This window comes from Brienomyrus brachyistius, chromosome 20, assembly GCF_023856365.1.
Source record: "Brienomyrus brachyistius isolate T26 chromosome 20, BBRACH_0.4, whole genome shotgun sequence".
Lineage (NCBI taxonomy): Eukaryota > Metazoa > Chordata > Actinopteri > Osteoglossiformes > Mormyridae > Brienomyrus > Brienomyrus brachyistius.
The window spans coordinates 1,657,503-1,675,656 of record NC_064552.1 but is presented as its reverse complement, the minus strand read 5'-3'; the positions used below and the strand labels follow the sequence as shown (position 1 = coordinate 1,675,656).

At 45.8% G+C, this 18,154-nt stretch overlaps 2 protein-coding genes across 2 annotated transcripts; one reads left to right on the top strand and one right to left on the bottom strand.

The window, feature by feature from the left end:
* Nucleotides 1-1,694: 1,694 nt before the first annotated feature.
* Nucleotides 1,695-3,589, bottom strand: cript (cysteine-rich PDZ-binding protein). Its single transcript, XM_048987910.1, has 5 exons — nucleotides 3,485-3,589; nucleotides 2,759-2,824; nucleotides 2,600-2,654; nucleotides 2,391-2,494; nucleotides 1,695-2,276 (listed from the first exon to the last, which is right to left on the bottom strand). Exons 1-5 carry the CDS (start codon nucleotides 3,498-3,500, stop codon nucleotides 2,212-2,214), a joined length of 306 nt encoding a protein of 101 aa, XP_048843867.1. The 5' UTR covers nucleotides 3,501-3,589; the 3' UTR covers nucleotides 1,695-2,211.
* A 134-nt stretch (nucleotides 3,590-3,723) lies between these two features.
* pigf (phosphatidylinositol glycan anchor biosynthesis, class F) lies at nucleotides 3,724-7,366 on the top strand. Its single transcript, XM_048987909.1, has 6 exons — nucleotides 3,724-3,952; nucleotides 4,442-4,771; nucleotides 4,951-5,042; nucleotides 5,623-5,739; nucleotides 6,386-6,494; nucleotides 6,729-7,366. Exons 2-6 carry the CDS (start codon nucleotides 4,544-4,546, stop codon nucleotides 6,840-6,842), a joined length of 660 nt encoding a protein of 219 aa, XP_048843866.1. The 5' UTR covers nucleotides 3,724-3,952; nucleotides 4,442-4,543; the 3' UTR covers nucleotides 6,843-7,366.
* Nucleotides 7,367-18,154: the final 10,788 nt, after the last annotated feature.

Below are 18,154 nucleotides of genomic sequence, written 5' to 3'. Positions count from 1 at the left end.
TGGAAAGACATTGAGCAAAGCCTTCAGGCTGCTCCTCCCAGGACTGAAGAATTTCCACATAGCTGCCATGAAAAGCATCGACAGGGAGCATCTCCATCCAGTTCAGGAGCTGCACACAGCAGAGGTACAGAGCACTGCAGAGGGGTGTGCGGTCAGCTGGATGCGCAATCAGACCTGCACTCCCCAACCTCCGAAACATCTAGATCAGACGGTGCAGGTCAATTACATCAGGAAGGTCAGCTCCATCACAGCACGGATCCTGAACAAACTCATCAGGAAGGTCAGCTCCATCACAGCACGGATCCTGAACAAACTCGTCAGGAAGGTCAGCTCCATCACAGGACTGATCCTGAACAAACTCGTCAGGAAGGTCAGCTCCATCACAGCACGGATCCTGAACAAACTCGTCAGGAAGGTCACCTCCATCACAGGACTGATCCTGAACAAACTCGTCAGGAAGGTCACCTCCATCACAGGACTGATCCTGAACAAACTCGTCAGGAAGGTCAGTTCCATCACAGGACTGATCCTGAACAAACTGGGGGAGACTGGCCCCCAGTCTCAATAATCATTTCTCTTCCTAAATTGGTTGAGACATCAACCCCCAAACCCCCAATGTTCAAACCAAAGTTATGCCCTTGCCTGAAGTTCTTCAGGGAGATGACGACGCAGACGCAGAGTCATGTTAGGACAGAAGCACAGTGACAGTGAACAAAGGAATGTGACAGGAAGGGGAGGACAAAAGAGGAATTAAATTTCAGGATGGGAAAGTCAAAAATAGCGGGAAGGAACAGCAACAAAAGGGGAGGAGTGGTAACATAAGCGTGAGACGGGAACCGGCAGAAGGAGCCGCCAGTGAGGAGCAGGGCGTGCGCATGCTGACACAGCTGCAGCTGCACTGGGAAGAATGCAGGCGCAGCCCCCGGTCAGGTGACAGCCACAATCCAATGGCAGGAGAGCTGCAGATACGGCACTCGCTGCATCCCTCTGACTGTCGGTACAGGGCTGCTAACTATCACACAAGAAATCTCACCACAGATCTGTATTATTCTACTATAAACCTAAAATTAGCTAGAAGCTGCCCTGGGGCAGGGTGCAAACCCTATAGACCATTTTTAAGGTAATAAAACTGTTACATGCATGTAAATGTGTCTGCTGAGGTGTCTGGAAATGAAAATATTACCCCAGCTAGCTGACCAAAGTTGGGAACCCAGCGATATCAGTACAAATATACTAATGCCTCATCCTATATCAACAACCTACGTTGTTAGTGTCTCGTGTAACTAAAATAGGCAAACAGCAAAAAACTCATTTGGAAACATTAACAAGGCCTGTAACCGCACTTCAGATAAGCCAGGCGGGAGAGGCCGTTGAGACCTTGGGCAGGTGGGACAGGCCATGGAGAGCTCTCTTAGGACTTGTGTCGTTCCCATCATGGCTGCTCCTACCCAGCACACATATCATCATGTTAACTGCACACTTCTCATTTCTCTACGATCACATATGCAGGGTGTGTAGAGGATCCAAGAGAGGCATTCCAAAGTATCTGTACGTGTGCAAATGGCAAATAAAGAATCATTTCAGTAAGTCCATCAGAACGTATCTCCAGCACCTCCAGTTTGCCTTGGAACCAAGTGGATAAGAGACCTGGGGAGTCCTATGGTATACAACCCCCCACATGATTTCCAAAAGAATTACCACAAAATTGTGAATTTATTTTTTAAATACACATTAAATAAACTAGTTTTTAAAAAAGGTAACACAAACCCTGACATTTCACCTCGATTTGTAGTACAGACATACTTCATGAACTGCACTGGAAGATGCCGCATGACATTCACTGGCATGTGGCATCTGCCGCCATCTACAGGCAGTCAGAAGGTGCTGCATCCAAACTGATTACACCCCAGCAATGGTTACAAACATATTACTGCAAAATCATGAGAAACAGAATGATTAGCTATGGTATGGACACAGCTCTGTATAAATACTTTACAGGAGGGCAAAACCCTGCGCACAGCAACCAGGTCATGAAAATAACAGAAACCAAACTTTTAAAAATTGTACAGTAGGAAAATTAAAACACATTTAGTAGCAGTTAACAATAGAAAATGGCAGAATTCAGGACCTGTCCCACAAGCTGCCTAGACCCCCCCACCCCCTCCGGGCTTTCCGCTGGATTCGCTCAAGCCGACCTCAACCCTGGGGCTCTCACACCGAGGTCTGCTTGTAGTCTTTGGTGTCCAGGACTTTCTTCCCACACATGGCGCAGATCCCTGTTGGACACAAACAGGCTACTGGCACCAGTGTGCTCCTCATCCTCAGCGATAAAACGTGCCGTGAAATGAAGTGGACCTCCGCTTCTCAAACAGGCTGGGCGACGCTCCCACCTTTCTTATAAGCGCAGCCCTGGCAGAAGTTGGAGCCAGCCTGGTGCACCGAGCTCTTACAGATGCGACAGATGGCAAAGCGGGATTTCCCATAGGGATCAAACCTGCAGCAGAGGGGCTTTCACACACTGGCCCTGGTCTGATCATGCTCAGCACAACCATCACAGCTAAGCCACTCTCTAGAGTGACTGGGGCAGCGTCGGACTCACCTTCCCTTTTTGGAAGTCAAGGCCTTGTTTTCATTCAGCTTGCGCCCCCCGCTCTCTGAAAAGCAGCACAATTTAAGTTTCATACCCTTTATTAGTTTAACCTTCTTGCTATCCTATTTTAAAGACATTTGGATCTCCTGAAGCCGAGCAGAGCCGCACCAGTGGTGTTCCGGGCCCCATCTTTCCACGTGTCTGGTGTGATGACACGGCCCAGCTTTTTCTCACCTGTCATAGTGAAGACAGACAGCAGGGTTAAAACTGACCAACGGTTCCCAGTAAACGAAATGTTACACAAACAGATCAAGATTCTAGGGTCAAAACTCAAAGGATTTCTAAAAATTGCTTTCCACACAATGAGACAAGGTTGCCACCTCTCACGCATCTGGAATGATATAAACACTTTCAGACTCTCATGCTCACCCAAGAAATGTTATGGGAAATCTTTAATATTCCGTTATAAACCTAAAATTAGCCACATCAAAACCGTTGCGGTAGCTTGCAAACCCTGCAGACTATTAACAAGGTAATAAAACTATTGCATGCATGTGCATGTGTGTGCTCGAATTGAAAATCTCACTCCAGACAGCTGACCAAAGTTGACAACCCTGACGAGATTACGTTAGTGACTTACAGTTAATGCAATACAAATATTAGGTAAATAATATATAAAACACGTAAACAATGCACAGAAACTAAACTATATATATATATATATATATATATACACACACAAACATATACCGAAGCCGTCAAATTATTAAATAGGCACTCGTTAATTTTGCAACAAATTGCAAGAGTGATATTCCATTCTTTCGCCACTAAACACGCCGAAACACTACAAATTAAAACCATCTATAAATAAAGGGAAAAAGTAAAGATACATACATTTCTCACAAACCATGACGCCAACACCAACATCTGACAATCTGACACAAAGCACTTCCGCTTCCGCTCGGCACGAGAGTGCTGCGTTTCCGTGGAGACCTAGGGGCGGTGTTCCGGATGTGTTACTCGTCGGACTTTGTGATTGGCCATTATTCAGTTACAGGCAATACTCCAGTACAGTAGGTGGCGCTAAAGCGCTGCTACGCGGGTGCGAACGCCAATAAACGGTACGTGAGGAACATGATGAAGAAGAAGAAGAAGAAGAATACGATTAGTTAACGTGCCTGTTAGTCATCGCTGCTTCCGGTTTTACTGCCACTGATCTTCGGCATTCTAAAATCGTTAAATGTAACACTAAAGTATTTAAAACACATTTCAGCTGTTCTGATCGTGGATTCTGGCCTCTAAGAATCCACTGTTATCTCTTTTAGTTCGATTGTAAGTTGCTGCGGGACCTTTAACTTTCAGGTAGGCTGTAACAGGCTCCAAGTCTCCCTGCCGTCGTTGTAGATGTGCATGTCGCACCTGCGTATTAAACGGAGAATTAATAAGGCCAGGTGAACTGTAGTTCTAAACCGACACTTTATTTGTTATTTTATCTAGTGTTGCGTTCTTCTGTTTGTCATTTATTTAATTTAACATTTTATTCAACATTTATACGTTATTTGTTAATTGTCTGTTGTTTATTTAAAGTCACTTGTTTCACTGCTTTGTTAACTGTCTAGTCTTTGAAGGACCCATTCAAGTCGAATTTCATTGTACTCTGTACACTGTACTTTGTGCATATGATAGTAAAGCTTTGAATCCTTGAATGCGTGCCTCTAAAGCACCTACTTTGATGTGTGAGTGTTTATCTTGTGTTCTCTGGTCCTGTTACCTGTTCCTGACTGGATGGTGCCAATGAGAACTCCCATATACTGATGTACAAAGACAAATGGTGACTCTTGTGCCACACAGGACAGCGTATGGGATTCCCTGAGGGAGGGCACATCTGTCACGGATATAAGGCCTTTTCTGGTGCCTTCCTGTAGCCGAAACGTCTTTCCAGAAGGTGCCGTCATGTGGGATCAGGAGATTAAGGGCATGGCATCTGCCCATGTCATCCTCGCCAGTACCATACTTTTGGCGACAGTGATGCCCACCATCTTTCTCCAGAATTTCTCAGTGTACCAGACCCACCTGGCATGGCTGTACTCTGTGGCTGGCTTGGTCGCTGCGGTCAACATCGCCCTCTTTTGGCTACTCGGTGTCGGCCCAGCAGCCAAGAGGAACTCATTTGGTCACAAGGTTAGGAAAGTACCGATATCTGATGCATGTAGCCAATCTGTGGAGCTTAGGGTTAAGGCAGTGTTTGATGTGACTGATTGGTTAATCGTATGCCACATTGTGAGAGTATAAGTGACCGTGCTGGGCGTTTTTGTGTCAGTGTAACAGAGTGAGGTGTCTCTCCTCTGGCTCACATGCAGGTGTCCAGGCTGATCCGCTGCTGCCTGTATTTCTGCCTGTCCTGCCTCTTCTTCCATGCTGTGGTTCTGCTCTATGGCGCCCCCTTGCTGCAGTGAGTATCACCTCTCCCGTCTCCCGCAGAGTGTTTCTTTGACAGAGTGCCTGCTGACCTGTTTGAAGATGTCATTCGTGCTCCTGTGATTCTTGCCCATCATCCCATTCTGTAACTGAGTTTGCATTTTGTCCCTTTGCTGGACCCCAGAGCACGACTGACTGACTGACTAACTGATTGATTCAGGGTAGATAGATACTTCATCCCAAAGGAAATTTCAGGTTTACTAAAGTGCAATATGCACATTTAGAAAATAGCAAAAAATGTTAGAATACAGTAACAATGCAAAAAATGTCAAAGAAAGTATTGCATGGAATTCCATAGTAACAACTCAAATAAAAATGTATGTGTTTTGTACAGTTATAAATAGTTGTGTAAAGTGGTTATTGCACACCTAAGTGGTCCTGGTCCATCCTGACACTTCTGTGAATGTGCCTAAGCGGTTCTGTCCTCCCCTGCTTCCGTTGGACGACTCGTTGGTTGGGATGATGTTGTATAGCTTCCTCAGAGAAGTGTGGCTGTTTGTCTGTGTTTTCCAATATCCAACTTGTGTGCGTGAGCCTGTACGTGTCACCTGCAGGTCCGTACTGGAGACCTTCTCCCTGGCCGTGCTGCTGTCCACATTCACCACCCTGCGATGCCTCTGCCTCTTGGGCCCCAACATTCAGGCCTGGATCCGGGTCTTCAGCCGCGATGGGTCGGTCTGAGTCGCATCGCCAGCCGGTCAGACGCGGTCCCTGTATTATTAGGGGGCTCCGACACCCCCACACATCCCACAAATCCATATTGCACAAACTCCAGTCCTGTCCAACACCCCCTGGCAGCTGTGCGTGTTTCTGTGTATTAGCGGTGTTGCGCGTGTGCAGCTGTGCGTGTTTCTGTGTTTTAGTGGTGTTGTGCGTGTGCAGCTGTGCGTGTTTCTGTGTATTAGCGGTGCTGCGCGTGTGCAGCTGTGCGTGTTTCTGTGTTTTAGCGGTGTTGCGCGTGTGCAGCTGTGCGTGTTTCTGTGTATTAGCGGTGCTGCGCGTGTGCAGCTGTGCGTGTTTCTGTGTATTAGCGGTGCTGCGCGTGTGCAGCTGTGCGTGTTTCTGTGTGTTAGCGGTGCTGCACGTGTGCAGCTGTGCGTGTTTCTGTGTACTAGCGGTGCTGCGCGTGTGCAGCTGTGCGTGTTTCTGTGTTATATTGTAAAGTTATATTTGAAAATGTCTTGGATTATTTATACTAGTGTGTAATTTACTGTAATTTTTTAATAATTGCGTCTATATGGGGTGTGTGTTTGTGTGTGTGCGCGTACATGTCCCACATGCAGTGTGTTCATGCAGTCTCTGTGCCGTGCCCCCCAGGGCCATGTCGGTGTGGGACACTTCCCTGCAGATCACCACAGCCTGCAGCATCATCGGGGCCTGGCTGGGGGCCTTTCCCATCCCCCTGGACTGGGACCGGCCCTGGCAGGTAAGGACACTAGAACAGCACATGCCTTAGACCTGCCCGGACCGCTGTGCTGACCGCTTAGTCGGCTACATGACTTCATAACAGCAGGGTCATAATCGCACTGGAAGCCCAGTCAATCTGACCTGTCCATAGTCAACGATCTGGCCGGGTCTCTTGGACCCGTATCATAGAGTGTCATACTGAACATCTGCTTCCCTAAGGAATGCTTCCTGTGTGTGATTGATTGTTCTGTAGGTTTGGCCCATCCCCTGCACGCTGGGGACCACCCTCGGCTTCCTGTCTGGCCTTGTTATCGCCCCTGCATGGATCCATTGGCATCGCCAGCATCTCACTTACAAGAGCAAATAGAGTGAAGTGGAGGGCGGGACTTTGGAGGTGGATCAGACATGTAATTGGAAGAACACCACAGGAAGTGACCGGGCGGGGCTTCAGGCAGAGGCCATGGCCTGCGGCCTGTGCGTGTCACTGCATTGTGACTGTGTGTTACTGTGTGTCAGTGCGTCTTACTGCACGTCCCCTCAAAGCTTTTTGATATTGGGGGTGTGGTATTGGGCCATGCACATGTTTTTGAAAAAAAAAAAAAACAAGTGAGAGAGTCTTACTCGGTTGTACAGTTTTGTTCCACAGTTTATCTGACTCTGCTGGGCAGCTAGTGATACCTTCTTTGACAAGGCTCAGGTGTGCAGACCATGGAATGTAGTAGAAAAATGCTGAACTAGAATAAAGTCTTCAGTGTGTTTTTGGTCCGTTGCAGTACCAGTAATATGTGGAGAGTCTGCTGTGGTCCATTTATGTACAGAATTGTATGCAGAGTAATATAATGCACTGTACCGGAAATAAATTCCACCGGCCTTGGTCGTGTGGCAAATACAGTTACAGATGTTTAATTGTTTCCATAGAAAGTTCTGACCTCTACGGTAAACGGAACGCAGCATAAGTAGCGGTAACTCAGGCTTCTCGCAATCACAGATTTTCCTTCAAGCGAGATGCGTCACCAGAGATCTTACCCAGATCTGCACTGATTCACGCTGACTTCCATTTGAACTCGTAACTCAGAGATTCTGCGCTCGCAGTCGGAACTTTCGACGGGAAAGCCCCCTGAAGTTGGAATTCTGCCTCGTGGTGTTGGAGGTGTCTACTCAACCCCAGCGTTTATCAACAGACGTTAAAGCTGAGCCCGAACAAATTATGGGGAGAAACAGGAACTCGGCAGTCAAACACACTGCTTCATATTATCATAAATGGAAAGACTTCAGGACTGGGGTGTCCAAGTTGGACTGTTTAACACAGCTGGCATCAGATTTTGTGACTCAAATGTAGCTTCTGAATGCTGCAATATACTGTACTATTCATTCTTAAGCAAAAAAAATACCAATGGATGTTTACACACTTCTGTTGTCACATTATACCCAGCATCTCTAGTTAGAGTTGCCATTCGTCCCTTATTAATACGGGATCGTCCGGTATAATACGGTACGCAGTGTTATAAGTTGCAGTGCTAGACGGTCCCACAGTACAATGGATGGGAAGCAACTCTGCTCTTCCTGGTCAGTAAATGCAGTGCACTGCTATACACAATACAGTGCATCACAAAACAGAACCACCCTGTTGTTCTTAACATTTATTTATTTGATAAAGTGGAGATAAGTTAATATAAATAAATCGATACAATAATATAATAAAATAAAACCAAAAAGAATATAAAAATTAGACATAACACTGTTTTTGTGCTTTGGAGCTCAGAAGAGGCGGCTGTCAAAGTCTCCTGAGTATTTTGCGAATGTCGATTTTGTAAGAACGTGCAGCTCTTTCCCCCCATAACTCCTCGGACAACAGAAAAAATGCATCAAATATTGCGGAGTGAAAAGCACAGACGCCTTGAAAATGTGAGGGGGGGCGCGGACATCAGTAACCAGCCCCAATAAATAAATAAATAGAGAAAGCAAAGTGCTCGCGGCTCACTGGTGCATGCTGGGGCTCCTGCTGGCGGCTCACTGCAGCTGGGGCTCCTGCTGGCGGCTCACTGCAGCTGGGGCTCCTGCTGGCGGCTCACTGCAGCTGGGGCTCCTGTTGGCGGCTCACTGCAGTTTGCTCTGGCCTGCTTGTGATGCATACATGTCTGCAGGTGCTTGAGCATCACCTGTAGTTCTGTCTTATCCTTGTTCTCATCCAGCTTGCTGCAGTTTACACCCTGCAATTGAAGAGGAGTCGCTGAGCATCCACTGCGCTGACATGCACAGAGTCACGGCCGCACTGCAGCCATTCACACGTGTGCAGACATACGCACCAAGCGGTCTACATGTTTTTTCAGTGTCCTCACAATCGTCCCCTCGTGTCCAAATTCGCGGTGGTCTATTCTGGACAGGATGTGGTGAGCCCTGCAGAAAGCCTCAGGCTGTAAAATAATTACAATAATTAAAGGTGATTATTAATATACAGTCCCGGCCAAGTATTCGATTCACAGTCCTCAGTGGCTGCTTTTCCGTCACTCTCTGATCAGACTCCTCCCAAACCATTTCTGCTGGGTTTAGGTCAGGTGGCCAGGTCACATGATGTGACGTGTCCAGATTTCTGACTGGTACTGTGCTTTACCCTAAAAGTAGACTGTGAGGATCCATTTATTTACCATCCCTAACTGCTTTTCCGATACATGTCCTCCGGCGACCCATTGGCTCCCAATCGCCCATGTGTGCACCCTGTTATGACTCTGGACTCCAGCCCCCATATTCCCGGCCTTGTTCCCAGTGTCTCCAGGGATAGTCCAGGGTACCATCACCAACAGGACATACATCTACCCATGAAACATGCCTTGTGTGAATAAATAAAAGCGGGATTTGTTCACGTTAAATTTGATGAAATGCTACATATGAATCCTCATCTTTCTAAAAACTACTCTGGTTTGTTTCAGATATGAATTCTTTGCATTTTAAACAGGTTTGTAGAAATGAAAGAAAAAGAAAGGAGAGAAACGAAAATAAAGAAAGGAGAGAAATGAAAGGAGAGAAATCAAAGAAAGGAGAGAAAGGAAAGGAGAGAAAGGAAAGAAATGAAATAAGAGAAAGGAAAGGAGAAAAAGGAGAGAACGGAAAGGAGAGAAAGGAAAGAAAGGAGAGAGGAGAGAATGGAAAGGAAAGAAAGGAAAGAAAGAAAAGGAGAGAACGGAAAGGAGAGAATGGAAAGGAGAGAAAGGAAAGAAAAGAAAGGAAAGGAGAGAACGGAAAGGAGAGAAATCAAAGAAAGGAGAGAAAGGAAAGGAGAAAAAGGAAAGAAAGGAAAGGAGAGAATGGAAAGGAGAGAAAGGAGAGCTTTTTACCTTACAGCCTTTAACTTCCAGCACCATCATATTTTGTTCTTTCTGAAATGAAAGACAACAGAAACTGTTTCAAACTGGTCTTTTACCAACCTCCTTCTGGTCCCAGCATGATACTGGTCATGCACTTCTACTTACTCTTAATCCCAGCATGGTACTGGTCAAGTACTTCTACTTACTCTTAATCCTAACATGGTGCTGGTCAAATTTCTATTTACTCTTAATCCTAACATGGTACTGGTCAAATTTCTATTTACTCTTAATCCTAGCATGGTACTGGACAAATTTCTATTTACTCTTAATCCTAGCATGGTACTGGTCAAACACTTCTACTTCATCTTAATCCCAGCATGGTACTGGTCAAGCACTTTTACTTACTCTTAATCCCGGTATGGTACTGGTGAAACACTTCTACTTACTCTTAATCCTAGTATAATACTGGTCAAGCACTTCTACTTACTCTTAATCCCAGCATGGTACTTACTGGTCAAGCACTTTTACTTACTCTTAATCCCAGCATGGTACTGGTAAAGCACTTCAACATCCTAATAATCCCAATGCTGTACTGGGCAAACACAATAGATCACTGTCACTTGCAAGCTTACCTCTGAGAGGTTTGTCAGGAGGTTTTTCAGAGTGATGTTAATTTCATTGAGATTTCTGCCGAGAGGCCCGGCAATGACGAGCGTGGCGGCCAAGGAGAGAAACACAGCTAGATGCATCGTATGGGTCGCAGATATCATAGGCTGAGACAGAGGTGTTTGGCAAATGTGTCACTCTGCATCGAACTGCGACATCTTATATAGACAGATCAAGACAATCATTAGATCAGCACTATCTCAATTTGTTTCCAGGTAACTGAGTCATTATCTGTTGGACAATCATGGTTTCATGGTTTCTCAAAAAATCTTTGAGTGACAGCTTTATGGTTGCATGGAAACCTTGTCAGAATGCAGAACAATGCACACATCATTTTTTAATTAAAAAATGCTTTATTAAATATATTACCATAAAATATTTACAACAGAATATGTAGGTACCATACCAGCCACCAAGGGGCGCTACCACTGGGACCACATTGGTCACTCCCATGGCCCCAAGGGCCACCCCTCAGGGCAAGGCTCGACAGATAATTGCCCTAGGGCAATAAAAGACCAGGACACCCATGGCCCACTCCTACTGCTCTTTTCTCTCTTTGTGCTCTACTCTTTGGTCTTTTGCTCTTGCATTCTTACGCACCTCGACTTGCCTCCAGTTCTTTGTTCTTTACCTGTGTAACCATGGAACTGCCAAGTCTCTTCCTCAGGCCAGACCCACGAAGGCCTTATTAATGAACAAACTACTCGGTTCCTCAACTCTAATTAACTGACCTGCTTCGCTGTGGCAAAGCAGTTCAGGAAGAAAGAAATAGTGGCCAGACACTGTTTGCTTTATTGGGTTGACTCAGTCCCTTCCTGGGACACTGCAAAGGAGGTTTTTGTCAGACAAGCCCCAGGACACAATGAGCCAAGGTCATTGAGGAATCCCTGATAGAACGGACTTCGGGATGATCTGCCAAATGATTGGCAGACTCCCATCCTTTGTTGTCTACCAGCTTTAAAGTAAGACTCTGCATCTGGGTAGGTTGTTGGACATTAAAAACTTTATTTATTTATGGAATTTGTTAATTCTGAGGTGTATCTCTCTCTATCTCTCCTACCTCCCTCTGTCTCCCTCTACCTGTCAGAGTGATTGCTGCGAGTAGGTGTAGGATGTGGGAGTGAGTGGTAGCCACCTGTGACCGGTGTGTGAGTTCCATATTTCGGCGTGTTTACATCCTGGTGGCATATGGGCAAAGCGAGAGATGGATTTTTTTTTTGCCAGCAGTATGCTGGTCAACTGGGGGAGCGTCCTTTGAAATTTTGAGAGGGATGTTACTTTGCTTATGAAGGACTTAGTTGCCAGCGATAAAACTGAAATTGTGGGTGAACTGGACAGCAAGAGGAAGGCCCTGAGCTCCTTTCTACGTGATCGGGTGAAAGGGGCTTTAGTCTGGGCAAGGATGTCTAGTATTAAGGGCATGGATGCAGCAAGTTCTTTCTTTTTCAGTCTGGGCTAAGAGTGTTGAAGAGTGTGATCTGTCCAGCATGGAAGAGATGTTGACAGGGTTGTCCAAACTGGGGATGGCGCGGAGGGAGGCCCTGGATGCAGACCCTGGATGCAGTCCTTCAGCTCCCGGTACTGACGATGGCGGTTCCGCGTCTGTTGTTTGGGAAGGAATCGGGCGTCGATGGCCTGCAAGCGGAATTTTATAAACATTTCTGTGTAAGCTGAGGATTTGGCTTCTCCAGCTGCAGGGCCTTAGGCTATTGAGGTTGACTGAGGACATCATTCCAGGTTACACTCCCACCCCCACCCCCCATGACTCCTCCCAACAAGAAAACTACCTTCTTCAGTTCAAAGAAACCAGGAAATTCAGTTATCTGAGGAAAGAGGAAGTAAGTGGCCAAGCAGAGGGGTGGTGAAGGTGGCCGTCGGAGGGAGCCCCCTGGGTTTGCCCTGACGGTTATTCACCTGCCACTACTCATACTTCCGATTACTCATCTGATTACTCATATGATTATTCGCTGACTCAGGCATCCATCCATAGAAGGGCGTTTATTTATCAAACGCTGAACAGAACAGGAAGCAGCGTCTGGTGTAGTTTCCCCGAGAGCTCCCTTAAATGAATGCTACATAAGTAAAATAAATAAGCAAAACGGTAAATTGAAACAGTAAAGCAGTACAAAAATTTTTTAAGATGCAAACATGCCTTGTCTGATCAGCCTCCCTGCTTGCATGTAGATGTTATGGTGCCTTTGTGTCCTTACAAGATGTGCCTCTGTGAAGCACCGACGTCACTTAACTGCGCCAGTGCTGTGTCGCCCCCACTGCATTGTGGGATAGACACGGGGCATGCCATGAACAGATGGATGCCCAGCATTATGCTAAAGTGCTAGGCGGTCAAAGCAAATGATGTTTCAATGATGACGTCTGTTCACAGTGTCAGCTTGGCCGCCATTTTTGGCCGGTGGTAAAATTGAACAAATCCATGGAACAGCTGGGACGCCACTGACGGGTGTTTTTTAAAATATGTGAAAATATTCCATTTTAACTGTAATCGCAAACAGTTACAATTGTGAGGCCTCCCCCAGCCCCCAGGCCCTGGCACCCCCGACCCCTCCCTTTCTCTGTTGACTACCTTATGACATGCCGAACCACACAAAATCCAACCCCAAAAGCTCACAAATATTTCCGTCTATGTGCACGATTAATATTTCTACAATTTCAGGTTTGGGTCGGGTTCAGCTTGTAGATCCATTAGTACTGTTCAGGTTGGTCGGGTTGGGTTTGGTCTCAAGGCCTTAAATTGTGTTTTTTTTTTTTTAAATACTGACACTGACATGCTGACAATATGTCAAAAATATTTGGACTCTCATGGTTAAAATAATGCAGATTGTACTTTTCATTTTTGGTTGGACTAGCTTATTCACAGGTGGAATTATTTGCTTTTGAGACATGAGTTACTGACTTTGGGTGAGTTACGGCCTTTTGCAGCTTAGCCTCACTGCGATGCCATAAACATGAACTGTTTAGAGAAATGCCGTCATAGGTCTGAGAATGTAAAATATGCATCAGGAAATGCACCAAAGAAAAACTAATGATAAGATAAAATGGTTTGGAGGTTTAGATTTGAAATGGAAATGTGTGACACTCGTACCACATCTGCGCTAAAACCTTTGAGGTTATCTCCGGCTCCTCCCAGGAAGTGCAGTCCTTCTGCGGACCGGCGCAGTGTGGCTCTGCCCCCTTCCCCAACACCCCGATCCAGGGGGACTCCCTCCAGCCCCATGGCCTTTCAATTATGCTCATATCTTGCTAATGTCAGCTGTGATCTTATCTCCTACCATCCTGTCATATCCTGTACAAAGGCAGATAGTCTATTTTTCCTACCATGCTGATAAAGACGTAGGTTTCTATTTGTATCATACGTTAGAAGCACCATATTTTCCCAAATTGGCAATTTTGTTCCTCTTTATCCCCCATAAAGATTTGTGACATCGTTCTTGTAAATGTCATGACGTGGAAAGGAGCTTCAAAGGTGAATGAAGAGCAGCCTTCTTATGAATGGATGTTACATTTATATAGGGCTTTTCAAGACACCCAAAGCATTTCACAGAAATGGGGGGGCCACTTCACCCATGCCCAGTATGTAGCCCCCACATAGATGATGCAACAGCAGCCATTCTGCACCAGGATGCTCACTACACAGTAATTAAGGTGATGAAGAGGCAGGAGTGAATGCATCAGTTAGATATAGGGGGCCCGATTTCAAAGGGCCACAGTGGGCGATTTTATCCTGGACATCGGGGTATCGCCCCTACTTTTTCGAAAGATGCCCAGGGGTCTTTTATGACCTTAGTGAGTCAGGATCTCAGGTTTAAGTTTCTACTGAAGGACGACACCATTTTTACAGGACAGTGTCCCTGTCACTGCACTGGGGCAATGAGATCCACACTGACCACAGGATGGACTCCCCTGTTGGCCACACTAACACCTCTTCCTGGTGGTCTCCCATCCAAGTAGCCAGGCTACATAGGGAAAAACAAAATGGGACTGCAAGGGGTCTAATTGGGAAACAACAGAGGGAAATGACTAGGGCGTAGATCCAGGAAGACTAGCACAGGGACAGGCTCAGAGGGACAACATCGCTGACTGGACTGGGTCTGACTAGACAGACTGGCACTCTTATGCAAAGACTAATGAGGGGACACAAGTAACAGGTGTGACTCACCTGGGCCAAATCAGGCCGGAGTCAGGAGGGTCTGGCAGACATGACGGGTAGGACATGACAGTAAAACTGCGAAGTGTGAAATAAAATTTGGGTTTGTGGCTTATGGGAGGTTACTATACACATCAATGCAAAGATTAACTAACATAACCTGAGTAAGAAACATAACGTTTTAAATTAGTATCAAATAGTTTCTGGGCTCATCTGAAAATTCGTTTGGTGCCTTAGTTAAGAAATGAACATGAAATGTTGGTCCTCATTTGCATTGCATACCTATAGAATATTTGTTTTTTAACTCAGGAAAATTGAACACATTTGATTCAGTGTAATAAAGTGACTGGTGTTGACTGTGTGCAGGCCGGCGGATCTGCTCGTCAGGAAGATGTCGTCTCAGAGCTGCTAGTCTTCAGCCCTGAGCAGGCCGGCGGATCTGCTCGTCAGGAAGATGTCGTCTCAGAGCTGCTAGTCTTCAGCCCTGAGCCTTGCAAAAAGCAGCTTCACTGTTAATCACCGAAATCACTGATAAGAGCAGGAGGAAGTAATCGGCTGCTGCTGTCTGTTATTGTCAAGGATCCGACCAAAAAAAGCTGACAGTTAGATGGCAGTCAGTAATATTTAAAAGATCACACCACTGCAGAGTTTCCAGACAGCCCAGCTATATCCGTGATGAATGTCACGCCAGTACTGGTGTCTATGTCCCCTGTGACACTGTGACTTCACTGTTGCCTCCATGATGGGCCACATGCTCTGCAGTACGACGCCTGAGGCTTCCTAGGCCTGCAGCCCTCTCACCCAAGGTCCATGTTCCCCGGATCCCAAGCTCTGTGTTCTCTAGGATCTAAGGACCAGACCCGCCTCTTCCTGCACGTATATCATGCACAGCACAGCACAGCACGTGGGGCCCCTGATCAAATCCGGAGGGGGGAGGGTCCGATTAATGAGCGAAAGAGAGAGGAAGAGGGAGAGAGAGAGAGAGAGAGAGAGAGAGAGAGAGAGAGAGCTTCAAGTCAGCCCCAGTCAGGAGCACAGATAAGAGAAAAATGGAAGCATGGGGAAGTAGCTGGTGCTGCACCTGCAGATCTGTGCAGGAAATGCATCCACCTCCCTGCAAGCTAGCTGAGCCCCAGCGATGGCCACTTAGGGCTGCTGCCTGTTCCTTGCTAAACGGAACGCTATTTGTTCCGGATTTTATACACTCCAGGGAGGGGCACTCTGGAGAGTCGAGCCCCTGCTAAAGAACGGAGTCTCGTGGTCTTAGTCCCCTTAGTACCCAAAGTGTCCATGAGCAGGAGCCGCATGTCCACTTGCTCCTCATCTTACTGGCATTATTATTTTTACTCGATTGCTTTTGGCATATTTCTCCAATGACATTTGTAAAACAGCTAGGGTAAGGGTTAGGGTTAGGGTAAGGATTAGGGTAAGGGTTAAGGTAAGGATTAGGGTAAGGGTTAGGGTAAGGATTAGGGATAGGGTAAGGGTTAGGGTAAGGATTAGGGTTAGTGTAAGGGTTATGGTAAGGATTACTGTTAGGGTAAGGGTTAGGGTAAGGATTAGGGTTAGGGTAAGGATTAGGGTTAGGGTAAGGATTAGGGTTAGGGTAAGGATTAGGGTAAGGCTTAGGGTAAGGATTAGGGTCAGGGTAAGCCCCACACCAGTGTCACTTCTGCACACATGTAGTTTCCCAATGTGATTACAGCGTAAATGACCTCGTGCGAAATAGTTCATCAAAGTTTCAAAATTACTCCAAAATATATTCCATAAATTGCAGTGATACTTGAAAACCAGCAAAATGGCAACACAAGAATAACAAACGGGCAACAAAATCATGTGGAGTGGAAACCACAAATACAGTAATGCTGCATCATTGCAGTTTATGGAATATATTCTTGAATCATTCTGAAAGTTTGCTGAGCTGTTTTGCAAGTGTTGGCTTGTAAGATCAATTACATATATAACTTTATAAATTTCCATGACTGGAAAACTACATAATCTATTTTGATGAACAAGGCTTCTGCAACTAATTAGAGAAATTGTATGTAATACACGTATGCAAATAATAGAATGTAATCGAATATCTTTATTTTTATGTATAACGACAATAATGATATTCTGTTCTTTTCTATTGTCATATGCATGCATGTACTAAAACATTTGCAATTTGTGTGAGACATGTTCTGATGTGCGGGGCGGCATGGTGGTGTAGTGGTTAGCACTGTTGCCTCACAAATCTGGGACCCGGGTTTGAGCCTCCGCCTGGGTCACATCTGTGTGGAGTTTGCATGTTCTCCCCATGTCGTCGTGGGGTTTCCTCCGGTTTCCCCCCACAGTCCAAAAACATGCTGAGGCTAATTGGAGTTGCTAAATTGCCCATAGGTGTGAATGGTGTGTGAGTGTGTCCTGTGATGGGCTGGCCCCCTATCCAGGGTTGTGCCCATTGATTCCCATGACCCAGTAGGATAAGCGGTTTGGAAAATGGATGGATGGATGTTCTGCTGTGCACAAGTAAAACTACACCCCAATCATATGTCAGCACCTTAAACATCATTATATTCTGAGTCAGAATGAATTCCATTTGCCAGCAATGTTTAACAGAGCACCTCAAGCGAATTCAGGGACCCTGGTAAAATTGTACAGTTACATTTGAGTTTAATAAAAAGACCGCTTGCCAGCAATATCACCATCTTTTTGCCACAGAAATCACATTCAGCAAGGCAGTGCTGCCTTTCTCCTTGGGTTACATCGTAGTGCTAGAAAAATCACACCTTTTAGCTCTATATCGTCCTGCTGCTCATTTCTTACCCATTTCAGAATTATTAAAATATAAGAACTCAAGTTTATGACCTTCTTACTATAGGAGTTAGGAATGGCAGCCCCACAACACATGGAGAGGAACAAACGCACATCCTGCAATAAGCTCTGTGATCAGCTGGGGTTTAAATGGTACAGTGTCAGGTGGAGCCAACTGTTACTCCAACTGGGAAGGAAGGCAGCTTGGATCCAGGCTGTGCATTCTGCCAAATAGAAAAGGCGGAGATTGGAAAATCGACTGGGATCATTTCAGCCGGATTCGAGAGTCAGATACCTGTGAATAACAGGAGGTGGAGTAAAGCGAAGATGGGATTCAGAGGGACCTACCATTTGCAACTGAACAGTGCAGCATTTAAAACAGCTCAAAATAAGGGGCAAAAATACAGGCAATAAGATTAATCAAAAATGGATTTTTCTCCTACTTACTCAAATACTCAGTTCTGTAAAAGTTCACTTCCACTCATGAAAACACATGAAAAACACTGCATTCCATCCATCCATCCATTTTCTGAATCAATTTTTCCAATACAGGGGTGTGTGTGTCCAGAATCTATCCAGAAAGCTCTGCCTACAATGCAGGGATATTACAGACGCTGCTAAACCTTACCAAATGTTTTATCTCACCTCCATTTAATGTACCCAAACACTGATACCCAACCCCATACCCCCTCCTTGCTGTGACCCATCATCTGGCGGTTGGTTCTTTGGTTAAACTGGCCTCCACTACCATTG